The sequence below is a fragment of the Equus asinus genome, chromosome 10, assembly GCF_041296235.1.
Source record: "Equus asinus isolate D_3611 breed Donkey chromosome 10, EquAss-T2T_v2, whole genome shotgun sequence".
NCBI lineage: Eukaryota > Metazoa > Chordata > Mammalia > Perissodactyla > Equidae > Equus > Equus asinus.
The window spans coordinates 11397506-11412940 of NC_091799.1; the positions used below are offsets into that span (position 1 = coordinate 11397506).

The 15435-nt window shown below is 66.8% G+C and overlaps 1 protein-coding gene across 12 annotated transcripts in view; it reads left to right on the forward strand.

Moving 5' to 3' along the window:
* Positions 1–13538, forward strand: part of GPSM1 (G protein signaling modulator 1) — a 34502-nt gene extending 20964 nt beyond the window's left edge. For 6 of the 12 annotated variants that reach the window (XM_070518354.1, XM_014863804.3, XM_070518350.1 and 3 more), the window contains 5 exons: positions 2478–2548; positions 3368–3547; positions 9979–10135; positions 10551–10807; positions 11904–13538. In XM_070518354.1, coding sequence (XP_070374455.1) covers positions 2478–2548; positions 3368–3547; positions 9979–10135; positions 10551–10807; positions 11904–12110 — 872 coding nt within the window. In that variant the 3' untranslated portion in view covers positions 12111–13538. Of the gene's footprint in view, positions 1–333; positions 769–2477; positions 2549–3367; positions 3548–9978; positions 10136–10550; positions 10808–11903 lie in introns of those variants that run through there. The other 6 variants (XM_070518356.1, XM_014863805.3, XM_070518351.1 and 3 more) reach the window with 3 other exon arrangements.
* The last annotated feature ends 1897 nt before the right edge of the window (positions 13539–15435 follow it).

The following is a 15435-nucleotide window of genomic DNA, read 5'->3' on the forward strand; positions in this document are numbered from 1 at the left end:
GCAGAGGAAGAATAAGATCTAACCCAGAGCCTAAGGCGTCTCTGGCCCCTGGATGGAGAAGGGACTGCAGGGCAAGGCTGGGGCAGGGAGGCAGGTGAGAGACATGTGACTCAGGTCCCAGCCAGGTGAGGTGAGTGGAGGTCAGATTCTGGGGCTCTTGAAGGTGGAGCTGCCAGGATTTCAGAAGCAGAGAGGAGGTGAGGAAGGAGCTGGGGGCACGGCTCGAGCAGCTAGAAATCTGAGTTGCCTGACTGAGCCGAGGTCAGGATGGGGCGTGTCCTGGTGCCCGCTGGGGACAAAAGTGATGGGGAGGGTGCCGGTCAGACTCGGGAAGGGGTGGGGCGCAGCTCAGGGAGGTTTCCAGGCCTTACCCTCTGGTGGGAGGGGCGGGAAAGGAGCCAGTGGTCAGGGCCGCTGAGCCAAGGGCGCGGGCCGTTGGAGCCGCCGGGTCCGGGACGCCTCGGCCCGCTCTCCAGACAGAGGGTGCATTTAGCGGGGCCGTCCGCCCTGGCCGTGTGGGGACCCGCCCCGGAGCCGGAGGCAAGCTGCGTGTCAGAGAGGCGTTTCAGTCTCTGCCACGGGCCAGGGACCGACTGTGCCAGGTCTTGGTGGAGGGCCAGGTGGGGCAGCAGCAGCCGTGCAGGGCGCAGAGCTCAGCGGACAGCGTGGGGAAACCGAGTCAGGCCCCCAGGGTGTCAGGAGGCAGCCAAGAGAGACGCCCTCAGCCAGCCCATGGCGGGAGATGGAGCAGGGTTCTCGCCGGCTGTGGTGAGTGAAGGGCCCTGCGCAGTCCTGCCCATCGTGGGGGCCGCTCAGCCTCTGGGACGGAGATGGCCTGTCTACTGTTCCCGTCGCTGCACATGGCGGGTGGGCAGTGTCCCCAGGCACCGTCTGCCTTCCTCAGCGCTGCCTTCCTCATCCAGGCTGGGGGTGGGCAGCAGGGGACCCCCCCCACCCCAGTCGCTGCCCCATCTTCAGCCTCGCGACCCGGGGCAGGCTATGTGCCCTGAGGCTGCTCCTCTGCTCGGCGCCTGGCTGAGTCTGCCAGCCACGGGTGCTTTTCAGGGGGCAGGGAGCCTTGCCTGGGGGCACTGGTGTGGGGGCGGGAGGGCAGCAAATGGCCCTAAGTCCTGGGCCACCTTGGTGCTTCCGGGAGCTGCCGGCTGCCCCCTGGTTGCCCCAGACGGCAGCTGCAGACGCTGTCCGGGAAGAGAATCGCTGCATCTCCTCCCCAGGCTATCTCACTTCTCGGCCTCTGGGGAGCAGGGGACAGAGTATGGCTCCCTGGGACCCCAGAGGCCAGGACCTGGGGAAGGGCAGAGGTGCCCACACCACCTCCCCCGGCCAGCTGTCGACCACCTGCTCAGTTAGTTCTTAGGAAGGCCTGGCCGTTCAGTTTGGGCTGGTGTGAGTGACGGGCTGCTTGAGCCGGCTCCCCTCCCTCTGGGGACTGTGTCCCAGGGAGTGGGTATGGGCCCAGGCTTGGGTCGGGATGCCCTGCTGAGGGCTCCGCCTGCCTCCTACCACTGCCAGCTGCGGCCATGCGCTGGGCTGCGCTGTTTTGCTACCTCACGCAGCCCGGGGCTGGACAGGAGGCTCCCTGGATCCAGCTCCTAGACCATCCACCACAGGCGTCCAGCCCAGCTTCGTGGGTGGAGCCCGTGTGTGGCGCTAGGGGTGACCACAGGGGGCAAACCGTCGTATCCATGGCTGCAGGTTGCTGGGCGCCCAAGACACGCCAGGCGCTGTGAATGCATGCCCCCTGCACGGCTGGCATGTGCCTGCTGGCCCTGTCGGGGAGTGCCCCGACGGAGGGGGCCACTGAACTCCAGAGAGCGGGGAATGGGTCCCAGGTCAGGGAGTACTAAGCTGGGACCCTCAGAGTGTCCACTGAAGCCTGAGGCCTCACTTGCTGTACCCGTTGTGCTTCCTGGCCTCACACAATCTGGCCCTTGGGCATGAGCTCCTGGACGCCCTGTCCGTGCCCAGCATATGTCTGCAGGTGGAGAGTCACTCGGCTCCAGGAGGATCTGGCCTGCCCACAGTGCGGCCGGGTGACAGGTGAACGGTGCTCTTTGAAGGCAGGCGCAGGGCAGCTGAGCCGAGTCTCAGGCCCGTGGTGGCACAGACGCGGGAAGAGCGTTTCAGGGCAGGGAACAGTGCGAGCTAAGGCTGGCAGGGAGGCCCCGGGTGTGGGCGGGAAGAGAGCTGGGGCCTCCGGGGGAGCACCAAAGCTAGACCCCACCCAGGCCCCTACAGGGTCCGCTCCATCTCAACGCCTGCCCGCTTGTCCACTCGGGAGGCACAGTGGGCCTGCGGACTCTGCATTTGCGTCTCCATGGGGCAGTGAGGTGGGAAGCTCGTCCCCAGCCTTCGGGGTGCAGCTGATGATCCTCAGCTCCTGGAGGGCCCGGCCCCGGCCACCAACCTCGAGGCCAGGGGTCTGTGCGGGGCTGACCGGGCCCACTGTCTTTCAGGGGCCAGGCCCAAGAGGACACAGAGGCTGAGTGCGGAGACCTGGGACCTGCTGAGGCTCCCCCTGGAGAGGGTGAGTGGGCTCTGGCAGGCGGCGGGGGGCACGTCGGGACAACCTCAGCGGAGTGGCAGCAGCTGCAATTGGAAGTAGATCGCGGGCAGCAGGTCCATGTGGCCGGGGCAGTGTTTGCTGAGCTGCCAGCCCTGCCTCGGCTCCTGTCCGTGTCATGTCCCCTATGATGGGAGACAGACGTGCCCTCTGTGGCCTGAGACCATGGACAAGCCATCTGTCCCTAGAGAGACCCCCACAAGGCTCTGTGGTACCAGAGCCCACTCCCTCCCACCTTACTGCAGGGTCCTGCCAGCCATGTGCCCTGGGGAGAAGCCACAGTCCTTACACATTGTAGACCGCTGCCCACCCTCCCCCCCGGCCACTGTCCTCGGTGTCCTGGCTGGCCCTCACTCCCGGCTGCTCTGTGCCCATTGGACGCTGCCCTATGGGGGAGCAAAGCTGTCACAGGTGGAGCAGCTAGGACTCGGAGCCCCCAGACAGATTCCGGGGCTGGCGGGGTTGGGCCTGGGCCTGATCTGGACGTGCCAGGGGTGGGTGTTTTGTGACCCTGGGGAGTGGCGTAACCTCTCTGAGCCTCTGGTTCCTCCAGTTAGACTGGGTTCAGTTGTGGACGTCCATGGGGGGCTCTTGGGGGACAAGGCTCAGGGCGGCCCACGGTCACTTGTTGCTTAGTGTGGGAAGGCCAACATTTGGGCCCTGACATCCTCCAGTGCCCTGTGTCGCCTTGCCCAGCCCCCACTTAGGGTCCTGGGGTGGGGAGCATTGGTTCAGAATTGCTGGTGGCCCCCACCCACACCTGGCCTTCCTCCCCCTCCCCAGGAGCAGAATGGAGACAGCCACCATTCAGGGGACTGGCGGGGGCCGGGCAGGGACCTGCTCCCCCTCCCTGTGAGGAGCAGGAAGTACCAGGAAGGGCCAGACACCGCTGAGAGGAGGCCGCGGGAGGGCGGCCACTCCCCGCTGGACAGCGCGGACGTCCGGGTGCAGGTGCCTCACACGGTAGGCGACTTCTTCCTGGTTGCCGACAGGGAGTCCAGGGTGGGGCCTCCACCACACAGCAGACCTGGGTGGCTGGGCCGGGCCACTCCAGGGGGCAGAGGTTGTGGCCCTGTGCTGTCCCTTGGGACCTGGTGGGCACAGGGCCTGCTGACAGTCCAGGGTACTCAGTGCAGGGACAGTGTTTGATCGTCAGCTGCACTGGCCTCTGTGACCCCAGGCCACACAAGGAGCTGGACTGGACTGGACTGGAGGCCTTGTGGGGTTTGGAGGCGACAGCCCAGCCAGGGACTACAGGACAGCTGGGGGCGGGCAGCTCAGGTCCTTGGGCCCAGCCAGCAGCCCGTCCTAGGGACACAGTGAGCCTACGGAGGCACATGGACAGGTGGGGCCTAGGTAGACAGGTGGCTGGGGGATAGAGAGATGGGGGACAGCTGCAGGAGGGGTGGGTGGCCATGGTCAGGCAGATGGACAGGTGGGGGATGGAGGGTGGGGGGCTGGGCCTCTTGCTGCCTGGCGGTGCCCCACTGTGCCCAGGAGCCAGGGCCGGCCTCTCCAGACTCAGGAACTGGTCAGGGTTTGAGGGGCGCAGAGGAGCAAACCTGCGTGCCTGGCAGAGCCCGGATTCAGAGGTCAGCCTCGAGCCCTCCATGCAGAACACCTGGGTCCAAAACTCTGGGAATTAGTCTAAAACCAGTTCCCTCCAGGGGCTTAGTCAGCACCTTTCTGGCTGCGAGGGGGTGGGTGCCGGGTTGATGTTCTCAGCCAGATAGCTGCATCGCACCCGTCTTTGCCACGAGCCTGCAGACGCCTCCGCCGACCCCATTTGACCCTGCTTGACCCCGTTTGACCCCAGTGTTCACCGTCCGATGGGCCACCTGCCGGCCAGGTTCAGTGTCCGTAGAGTGAGAGACAAGGAGGGGAGGAACGCACCTGGGGAAGGCGAGGGGCTCCCTGCAGGGTGGGGGCTGCAGTCTGCCCAGGCGGATGGGGCTGTTACTGACACTGCCCCTCCCCACCCCAAGCTGAGTTCAGGGGCCTCACCACCAGCACAGTGGAACCTTCAGGGTCTGAGGAGGCAGCCTGAGGGGCCCTGAAAACTTTTCCAGGGTGGGGCATGGGGAGCAGGGCTGGGCCAGCCCCAAAGCTCAGGGCCAGAGGAGTCATGGAGTGGGCCCAGCCAGCAAGGGCCTGGGCAGCAGAGGATCGTCAGCGCCGGCTACTGGGGAGCCATGGCCGGCTCTGGAGCGGGATGGGCCTGCCCAGGGCCGAGCAGGGGCTGGGCAAGGCCTGGCTTGTGCTTCATGGCCCCCACTGCCTGAGCGTGTCCATCACGGACCGTCCTTACTGGATGACGGCACCATCCACACCTGCCCTTGTTCGTGTTGCGAAGCGTGGGCTGAGCAAGGCGGGCGCCAGAGCCTGGTCCCCAGTGGCCCAGGCCCCCCGCAGCAGGGAGAGCGAAGAGAGACTTGTCTTTGATTCCCCCACACCCCGAAATCACATCAGCCTCTCGGCATGAGGACTATTTTTAAAGTCTCCCCAAAAAGACCACCTAGCGAAGCCATGTGCCCATGATCTTCCCGTCCTGGCCGTCTCAGAGCCTCGGCCCCAGAGGCGGGCCCTGGAAAGGGGAAGCCAGGCTAACCAAGCCAGGATGTGGCTCCTGGTGGCCCCAGCCCCCTGGTCCTGGCGGGGCTGAGCGGCAGACCAGCACAGTGAGACCCACTCGTCTGTCCACGTGTAGTTCTGGCCCAGCCGTGTCCCTGGTGCTGTCCCCAGGCCCCTTCTACCAAAGAGACGACAGCCGGTGCTCGGGCTTGTCACGTGTAGCACGTTAACAGCAGCTCTAAGAGGGGAAACTCAGGCACAGAGTGGCAAAGAAGCTGGCCTGAGCGCGTCCAGCCAGGAACAGTGGAGCTGTGGTTCCGAGGCAGGGTCAGCTCCTGGCAGCCCTGGCGTGGCCCCCAGAGAACTCAGGGGGCTCCAGGCCATGGTCCTACAGCTGGTGGCCCGGACCCTGATGGCGGCCTGAGCCCCCTGCTCGCCAGGCGCTGGACCCAGCTCCCCCGAAAGGAGGCAGCGCTGGGGGCCGGGCCTGGGCTCTAGGGGCCCCTTCTTCCCTGGGTTGTGTTGGAGGAGGCCACCCGGCAGTGCTGAGGTCGCTGTGGAAGGAGCAGGCCAGAGAGGCCCCTTGGAGGGGGTTCCGCGGTCGCCCGTCCTCCCCACCTACCCCATGGGGGCGCACACCAGCTCCCCCGACCCCCCGTGTGCTCAGGCCGCGCAGGGCCCCAGCACTGGGCTGACGAAGGTTGTACTGCGAGCGGGGACGGGCTGTCCTGGGAGCCAGCCAGAGGCTCAGACTCCACAGGCCTCCTGAAGCAGGAGAGGACAGCGATGGGGCAGCGGGAGGCTGGGCAGAGGCCAGGGGGCCGTGGTGGGGGGTGGCGGCCATGTGGCGTCAGTGTCAGGCCACACGGCCCTTGCCAACGGCCACCCAGGTCTAGGATGGAAAGGACCCAGTCCGTGTGGCCACTCACCAGCTGTGGGCCGCGGCAGCCCCGGCCTCGGGAATCGGGCCCAAGAGAGGCAGCTTCTCCCGCTGTCTGGCTTGGGAGGAAGCGGGGGCCTGCTGTCAGAGGGAAAACGCTTTCCAGACGGGCTCCCACCCCCCGCCGCCCCGGCGTGACTGCCCGCAGGCCCCGAGCAAGAGGGCTCGAGCGCGCTGGGGGAAGGCCATCTCGGGTGTTTACGGAGCACGCGCACAAGTGTGTGTATGCGCCTCTGTGTGTGTGTGTGTGAGCCTGTGTGTGTGTAAGCGCCTGTGTGTGTGTGAGCCTCTGTGTGTGTGACCATGTCTGTGTGTGTGTGTGTGAGCTTGTGTGTGTCTGTGTGTGTGAACCTGTGTGTGCGTGAGCATGTCTCTCTGTGTGTCTGTGTGTGAGCATCTATGTGTGTGTGTCTGTGTGTGTGAGCCTGTGTGTGTGTGAGCCTGTCTCTGTGTACATGAGCATGCCTGAGTCTGTGTGTGTGAGCCTGTGTGTGTGTGTGAGTCTGTGTGTGTGAGCCTGTGTGTGTGTGCGTGAGCATGTCTCTGTGTGTGTGTGTGTGTGTGAGCGAGCACAGCGTGGGTGGGCGGGGACAGGGAGGGGCCGTCACCCTGGGCCCTATTTAAGCATCAAGTTGACAGGCCCCGTGGGTCTCGGCAGCGAGGCGGCACCGGGCGCCACAGGCAGGGTGGTGCACGGGTGCCTTGGCATCCTGCTCAGCTCCACGTGGCCGAGCACCCCGAGTAGCGCCTGGCTGCTGCTGGAGAGAGCTGCGGATCCCGCGTGAGTGTGGGTCCCCGACGCAGGTGGGGGCTCCGGTGCACACGGGCCAGCCTCACGGTGGGATGCTGGGCTCGGGCGGGGCACAGCTCTTCTCCTGGGGGCGGGGGGAGTGAACAGTCAGTGAGTGGGTGTTACCTGGGGGGCTGTGTGGTCGGCCTGGGGATGAGCGGTCGGCTCCCTGGCGTCCTCGCCTAGGCCAGTTCCATGGGGGGAGAGTTCCAGCTTGTTCTGCCCTGCCCAGCTGTCCCCCAGCCTGTCTTCAGCCCCTACCCTTGGTCCTGGGCGGCTCAGGAACCGTGGCAGCTGCAGCTCTGGGGGCTGGCCAGGCAGGCTGCGGGGGGCAGCTGTGCTGGGGGTTGGCTCCTTCCTCCCTGGGAGAAACTGGGCTGAGACTCCAGCAGGAGGAGCGGGAGTGAGGCTCCAGGAGGACCTCTGAGACCTCCAGGATGGAAGCAGCCCGCGTCTGGGGCAAAGAGGAGGCTGCAGTCTGGGGATAGGCCCCAGGTCCCCTGCATGTGTCCTGCTGGGGCCCAGGGTGGGGTCCTGAGCCAGGGGTGCAGGCCCTTTGTGCTGTCCGGAGCTCACTCTGCACCTGTGGTCTCAGGCCCAAGGTGCCCGCACAGGGGAAGTGTCATCCCTTACAGGTGGCCCCGGCTCGGGGAGGGTGGGGGCTGCCAGCCCCAGGCCAGTGCCAGGGCTCAGGCCTCTCTTCCAGTCCCGGCCACAGTGCTGATGGGGCCACAAGAGGCCTCGGGGCAAGCCCCCTCTCCTTCAAGTGTACCCCTTGAGCCCTGAATTCCAGCTCAGGGAGGCTGGAGGAGTGTTGGGGTCCCGGGGTCATGCCTGTCTTGGGAAGGGCCTGGCTCCATTTACCTGGCCCACAGTCTGCCTGCAGCACCCCAGCTGGGGCCAGATGCCGGGGCTGGGGCCCGAGAGCAGCAACTGTCCTCTGTAGCAGGGCTGTGCTGTGCTCACTCCACATCTGGCTGAGCCCGGGTCCCCCACAACCACTTGGCCCCAAACAGCCTGGGAGCAGATCCCACGACCTCCTGGGGGAGGCGTTTGTGCGCCCCCACCAGAATGATGTTGGCCCCCGGCTGCCAGGCCTTCAGGTCCTGGAGGAGGCCCCACCCAGGTGCAGCCCTGGGCTGCAGCTTCTCTGCACCGGCTCTCCCTTCCTCCAGGCCCAGGGGGGCTCAGGGGGGCCGGGCTGCAGGAGAGCAGAGCCCTGGAGGGGGCGGTCTGCCGGTGGGGCAGAGGGGTGAGGGGGGACCTGAGAGCCCAGAGCCTGGGTGGAGTCTCTCTCCTCCCACCTGCCACCTGCCAGCACGGCCCTCAGCACACACTGGCAGGACCGCCTGTTCAGCTGCCCCTCCCTGCCCATGATGCGCCCCCAGGCCCTCCTGGCCTTCAGAGACCGCACTGCCCCACAGCCTGAGCCCGGCTCTGAAGGGCCCTCAGCTGCACTCCGGGAGCCCAGGCCGGGCCTGCTTGTGGTGGAATCCGACCCTGCTCCTTGCGACTGTGTGACCTTGGGAGGCTGTGCAAGCTCTCTGGGGCTTGGCTGCCGCCTCTGTGCAACGCGCTGCTGGTGGGTTGTCAGGAGTTTGAGGAGTCACACATTTTGGGCAGCACTGACACCCAGTAGGTGACATCTTTGCTGCCATGGTCTCTCCATGAGCCCAGCTCTGACCGGGCCCTGAAGAAGCCCCCAGCCAGCTGAGAGATGGACGGGCCAGGGCTGGGCAGGGGACACTGGCTTCTGAGGGGGGTAGGTGTGGTGCTGATTTGCAGCCAGAGGGTCCTCTGGAAGCCGGCCCATGCACCATCAGCCCTCAGGGCCCTGGACCGGGCCTGGTGAGGCTAGGCAGGGAGTGGGGGCCCCAAGAGACCACCAGGCCCTCCAGCCTCCCCTTGCATGGATGTGTAAACTGAGGCCCAGAGTGGGAGCAGGCTTGCCCAAGGTCACCCTGCCAGTAGGACTCAGCCAGGCCCAGTGACCTGGTCTCACGCTTCTCTCCCCACCCCCACTCCCTTTGGAACTGCTGCTTCTCCGAGGGCCACCCACCCCACCGTCTTAACATCACCTGTGGGATTTGCCCAGGTGCACTGGGTCACCCCGGGGTCAGCCTCCCGCCATCTAGGCTACACACTGAGTGTCTCCCAGAGTCCCCATGGTTCAACTGGCAACCCAGTACTCCCAGCCTGGCGCCCAGGCTCTGCGCCCCCAGCCACCCAGAGCAGATGTTAGCATCTTCTCTCTAGTCTGAACACCCCACACCCAAGGGCCTGGCCCTCACACATCTGTTATCCTCGGGCCTGCCCATTGGTCTAGGACCTTGTAAACATGTCCAAACCCTACGAGGGGTGGCACTGAGGTAGAACACAGGAGCCGGAGCCCTCAACTCCCCCACCTCGGGCTCTTTGCCTTTGGTGATATGACCTGACATTCCTGGCACCTCTGGGTCCACCATCATCACTGCTGGGGCCCCGACACTGACCACTGCGAGTGTGTCTACCAGCCAGCAAGGCTCCCTGCCTGCTGAGAGCCCCAATCCCCTCTCTCACTCACGCGTGTTTGTTCATTCGGCAGGCACTAGTGAGTGCTGTGCTGGGGGCCAGGGCTCCAGAGGTGCCCAGGGACAGGTGGCGCTCATTGCAGGGGGCTGACACAAGTGCCTGACAGAGGCCTGCTGGGAGGTGGTGGTGACACTGAACTGGGGGGAGGGGGTGCTGGGGGGAGGTGTTCCCGGCTAGGCAAGTGGGGGTCACGGTGGCAGGGTGTGGGTGGCCGGGGGAGGGGCAGTGACCTGTCCGGGGAGGATGATGGAGGCCTGCATGGGGGTGGCAGCCGAGGGAGGAGAGAGATGGTGGTGGTGCCGGGGAGAGGAGGAAGGGGCAGCGGGCACAGGTGGCTACTGGCCAGAGGGGGAGCAGGTTTGGGGTAGGGTGGCCGGCAGGTGGCAGATGAGGGTCCTGACCTTTGCCCAGGCCGAGCAGCCCCCCGACTCGTGTGCAGGGGTCTGTGAGGGGCTGCTGACCACAGCACGGCCAGTTTGGCTGGGCCGAGCTGGTGCTGACGGCCCCCACCCCCGCCCCCAGAGTGTCCCTCGGGCCCCGTCCGCTGACGAGGAGTGCTTCTTTGATCTGCTGAGCAAGTTCCAGAGCAGCCGCATGGACGACCAGCGCTGCCCCCTGGAGGAGGGCCAGCCCGGGGCCGCCGAGGCCACGGCTGCCCCCAACTTGGAGGAGAGGATCGGTGAGTGCCTCCCCCGGGAGTGCCTCGAGGGGTGCAGGGGCCAGGGCCGGTCCCCCCCTCCATTGCACTGTCCCCGCAAGCCCTTGCTCCTGAGGGGCGGGGCAGACCAGCTGCAAAGTGCCCCTTGTCACTGTGAGCTCCCGTCCCCCGCCGCCTCGCCCAGAGCAGCATCCTGGGAAGCATGTGATCATCCCGCCTCCGGAACGTACCGTGTCAGGCGTACTGGCGGTCTTGGAGTGGGCGTGGGCAGCAAGGCTTCCTCCTGTCACCTCCTGGGAGCCCCTGGAGGCGGGCGTGGGGCAGCTAAGAGCGGCTGGGGTCTGGGGTCACTGGAGATGCCGCTGGGAGCCCTATGCCCCCGGGAGTGTGGTGGGCTGGGCTGCGCTCACAGCAGTCAGAGCCCTTGCTGGCCCAGCCCGGCCCCGCCCAGCCTCAGGCCTGACCCGCAGTGGCCCTGCCGCAGCCCAGCCCTCGCTGACAGCCTCCCCCCAGACCGAGGAGTTCTTCGACCTCATCGCCAGCTCGCAGAGCCGCCGGCTGGATGACCAGCGGGCCAGCGTGGGCAGCCTGCCCGGACTGCGTATCACGCACAACAACCTGGGGCACCTGCGCGGTGACGGGGACCCCCAGGAGCCAGGGGATGACTTCTTCAACATGCTCATCAAGTGCCAGGTAGGCCTGCAGACCACAGCGGCTCCTATCCTTCCTTCCCACGCTGGGTCTGGGGACACCCCAGGGGCAGGAGAACAACAGGCTGGCTCAGCCAGTGTCACTGAGTGCCCACGGGTGCACAGATCCGGGGCCCTCCTCCTGGGACCTCCCCGAGAATGTCACCCCAGGATGTCCTCAGGCTGGCCACCCCTTACAGCGCAGGAGCTCGGAGCCAGGGGTCGCCAGGTCCTCAAGGTTGTGGCCTCGGGGATCCCCCTGCCTTCCACATCCAGACGGAGAAAACCAAGGGCCAGACAGCACCCCAGAGTGGGGAGGGCAGCAGGGGTCTGGCCATCACCGTGGGGTCCAGCCACCCACCCGTCTGGGCAAGGCTGAACAGCAGGCGGGTCTCAGGGTCAGGAAACCTTCAGAGAAACGTCTGGGGAGGGGGCAGCTGCTCGGCCGCTGTGAGTCCCCAGATCCGACATTCGTTCCCACAGAGGAGAGGAAAGTGCAGCCCTGAGCCAGTCAGAGGAGCCTCAAAACCAGCCCCTACCGAGAAGGCCCGAGCCCCCCGTCCGCACGCACGCACACCCTGGCAGCTGCGCTGGCTCCCCGCCCTTCTCCTCCAGGCCCTGCAGAGACGCCCAAACACCCCCTCGGCCCCCTCAGCCCCGCGCCGGCCTCAGCCCCCTGGTCCCACGGGGAGCCTTGGGCAGCTCCGCACGGCACGCTCCGGGAGCTGCAGTCCCTGGCCCTGTCCCCAGGACTCGTGAACACACCACTCTCAGGGGGTCTTGGGGGAGGCCCTGCAGGCCGCCCAGCAGGCTCATCTCCTGCCCAGTTCGCCCCACACTCCCCTTCAACCTGCCCTCGCTGGGCAGCTGTTCTTGGGGTCAGGGCTCCCAGCCAGAGCGCCCCAGAGCTGACTTCCCAGGCGGATCCTGGGAGGCCCGAGGCGGCCTGACCTGCCCTCCTGAGCGGGCACTGCCGCTGGACAGCAGCCTCTGCCTCCGAGTTGTCTGTGGGCCATTGACCACTGGGCCCAGGAGCTGGGGCGGCCCTCCAAGGCTTGGGGAGGGCGAGGCCCCCGACCCGCGTGTCTGTGTCTGCTCAGTCCTCCAGGATCGACGACCAGCGCTGCCCACCACCCGACGTGCTGCCCCGCGGCCCCACCATGCCCGACGAGGACTTCTTCAGCCTCATCCAGAGGGTGCAGGCCAAGCGGATGGACGAGCAGCGGGTGGACCTCGCTGGGAGCCCGGAACAGGATGTGGGCGGGCCGCCTGAGCCCCGACAACAGTGCCAGCCGGGCGCCAGCTAAGGCCTCACGCCCACCAGCCAGGCCCGCCCCACCCCCACTCCTGGACGCCGGGTTGGGGGCTCACAGCTGTCCGGGATGCCCATGGCCCCCCGAGAAGCCAAATCCTCCCGGGGCCATGGCTAAGGGCAGGCTGTGAGCCCACTGAGCCGGACACTGGGCACACAGCCCACATGGCGTCCCCTCCCCAGGGCGGCAGGCTCGGGCAGCTCTGGGGAAGGGCATGCTTTGGCCCGGGCCGGCCCCCACATGGTACACGGCTTCCTGCAGGCCGGCCCGGCCCAGCCTTGCCATCACCCTGGCCCCTGCCCCCGGCTGGGCCTTCAGCATGTCGGCCCCAAACCCTGGTGCTGTCTAGACCCTCCGTGCCCTCTCCCTGCCCCCTGCCCAGCTCCGTCCTGCTGGCCAAATGTGAAACCCTGCCCCTCCCCCAAGCCCCCAAAGCTGTCTCTGAGGCCTCTTCTCTGGGCCATTTCTGTCCTCCCAAGGCTGGTCCCAGGGATGCCCGTGCACAGACATGCTTGCCCCAGTCCAGGCCTCTCCCCTCCGGGGGGGCGCCCTCTAGCCCCTCTTCCCTCCCTCCTACCCGGCTGGAGGAGGAGGAGGAGGAAGAGGAGGAGGAGGGCAGGCACGGAGAGCCCCGAGGCAGGCCCGGTGCCCCCCACCCTGACGCTTCAGGTCCAGCCCTGCCGTGCGCTGCCACCCTGTCTCACGCAGTGGGGAGGGATGGGGAGGAGCCCACCTTCCTCCACTCCAAGCCCCGCAGCCAGGAACGGGCCACCTGGTCCCGGGGATTCCGATTGGCAGCGAGGTCTGTCCCCCCAGGGTGTCAGGGCGGGCGGCGGGCGCGGGGCCTCCAGCTCTGCAGCCATGGGGGAGTCTGGGGTCAGCTCAAGTCAGCCCCGTCCCCCCATGAGCTCCCAGCCCTCACTCCCAGCAGCCGGGGGAGATGCCGTCCCTGCCTCGTCCCGTGGGGAGGGTCGAGTTGGCCCTCAGCGTGGGGCAGGAGTCAGGCCCCCTCGGGGACCGTGGCCTTGGCCCACCCCCTGTGGGGCCCACCACCAGCCTTCTGGAGCGTTCCTGGGGGGAGCCAGAACCCCACCCCCAGAGTGTGAGGCAGCACCTCCCTGGGGGCCCCGGCCCGGCCCCACGGTCCTGCTCTCCGAGCGTGGGGAGGCGGCAGGACCGCGCCCTGCAGCACAGCCTGGGGGCCTCCAGTGATGACCGCTCTGAAGGGGCGTGGGGCCCCGGGGGCAGGCGGGCTGGTGGGCATGGGACAGACGGAGCACAGGCCGTGTGGCCGCCCTGTACTTGAATGTACTGCGTATTTATTCCTCACACGTGTTTGCAATGTTGTCAGTAGGTCCTTTCAGACCCAAGAGGTACATTGTTTTTCTGTTTTTTCCCAAAAAATAAAGTCTGCCAAGTGAACGGTGTCCGTGTCAGAATTAGTGCTGGGGGGTGTCAATCCTTCGGGAGCCGCGGGCAACTGACCTCACTGGGTGAGCAAGCCTGCACCGCGCAGGCCCCGGGGCTCAGGAGCCACATCCACCCTCCCAGGTGGCCCCTGCTCCAAGCCCGCCACCACACATTGGCTGGGTCCCTAGAAACGTCCCAGGGCTGGGGGTCTCTGCTGTGCTCATCAGTGAGGGGGCTCAGGCTCAGAGGGGTTAAGCGCACTCCCAGGGACACGCAACCAGCAAAGGAGCAGTGTTGGCGCCCATGTGTCTCCCAGAGCCCGTGCCTTCATCCTGAGCCCCGCACTGTCCCCGGGAGCAGAGGACAGGAGCCAGAGCAGAGACTGTCCTGACGCCGGGACACGGCTGCGGGACGCGTGGAGCGTGCTGTGGGGGCCGGCCCTCCCGAGCGGGACACAGGTGAAGCCCTTGGCCTCCCCCTCGGTCAGCCCCCACAGCCGTCCATGGAGCTCTCATGGGCTGAGTTCGCTGCCACTCCCACCCAGAAGGCTGCGTCCCAGGCGACCAGTTCCATGGTGATCGCGGTCCAGCTGGTCCACAGGGCGAAGGAGCCCTGGGCCTGTGCTCCACGGGGGGCTCGCATCTGGGGACACAGCAGTGCTGGCGGTTGTGGTGTGTGCCAGGAAGGCCACCCCCACAGGCACTTCCCGGCCCAGACCCAACGCCGGGCTGGGAACCCCACCGCCTCCCCGCTCGCAGGAGGGGGCTGACTGAGGGCAGGTGGAAAGGGGGGCAGCCCGGCTCCCCGCCGGCATCTCTGGGTCCTGAAGTCGGCCACAGACATGGTGTCCCGGAGCCCTCAGCATCCGGGCCTCAGGCCAGGCTGACTGGAGCCCACGTTGCGGGCTGAGCCCCCACCTTCGTCTGCTCATGGACCCACAGAGCCAGGCTTCCCTGGCACTCAGAGGGAGACAAGTGACCCCGGAGAGGGGCAGAGGCCGAGGGTCCGTCCAGTGGGGGCTGCAGGGGAGGCTGACCAGTGAGCTGAGGAGCGAACGGGGGACTTCCGCTCCAGAAGCGCTGGCTAGGAATGCAGACCAAGCCTCGGAACGCCGCAAAAGACACTACACATGTGTGTCCCCAACAGCATCGGGAGCAGAAAGACCATCAGGAATCGCCCGCCAAAACCTAGTAGCGGCTGAGCCCCCAAGGGGTAGGCCCCCGCCTTTCAAGCTGCCTCTGTCCTGGGGCCTCGCCCATTTGAAGGAGGCTGCTATGGAGTCAGGGGCACCCTAGCCTCGCACGAGGCGGGCTCCCCGGACCACGGGGCACAGGCAAGATGGAGTGCAGCATTTGGAGGAGCCAGAGCAGGCCCAAGTCCGGTCCCCGGTGCAGCGTCTGTCCCTTGGCCACTCCTGTGGCTGTGGGCACGTGCCCGCCAGGCCGAGGAGAGGCCGAGTATGGCCCATGACGTGGGGGAGCTGGAACAGGACAGTTGCTGTACCCCAGCCTCTCTCAGGTGGCCCTGCAGGACAGCGAGGTGGGAGCCTCCCAAAGGTAAGGCCGTGCAGCACCTGGTCACCTGCTCTGCACCTGGAGAGCCAGTCGAGTCAGAATGCACGCAGATGCACAGGCAGGGGCTAGTAGCCTGGCTGGTGGCAGGGGCCTGGGAGGAAGAGTGTGGGCTCTGAGAGGAGGAGGATGTAGACAGGAGTGAGCACAGGCATGAAGACCTCTGTGGCACCAGTTAACGTCCAGGAGGAAGCCCCTGCCCCGAAGGGGCCCCAAACAACCAGGCACATCAGCCCGGCACGGCCACCCCAGGACCTGCACAGTGGACGGACCAGCAGGGTGGGCCCAGTAAGGTTCCCACTCGCCAAGGCGACCTGGCCAGGGCAGCTGCCAGCACC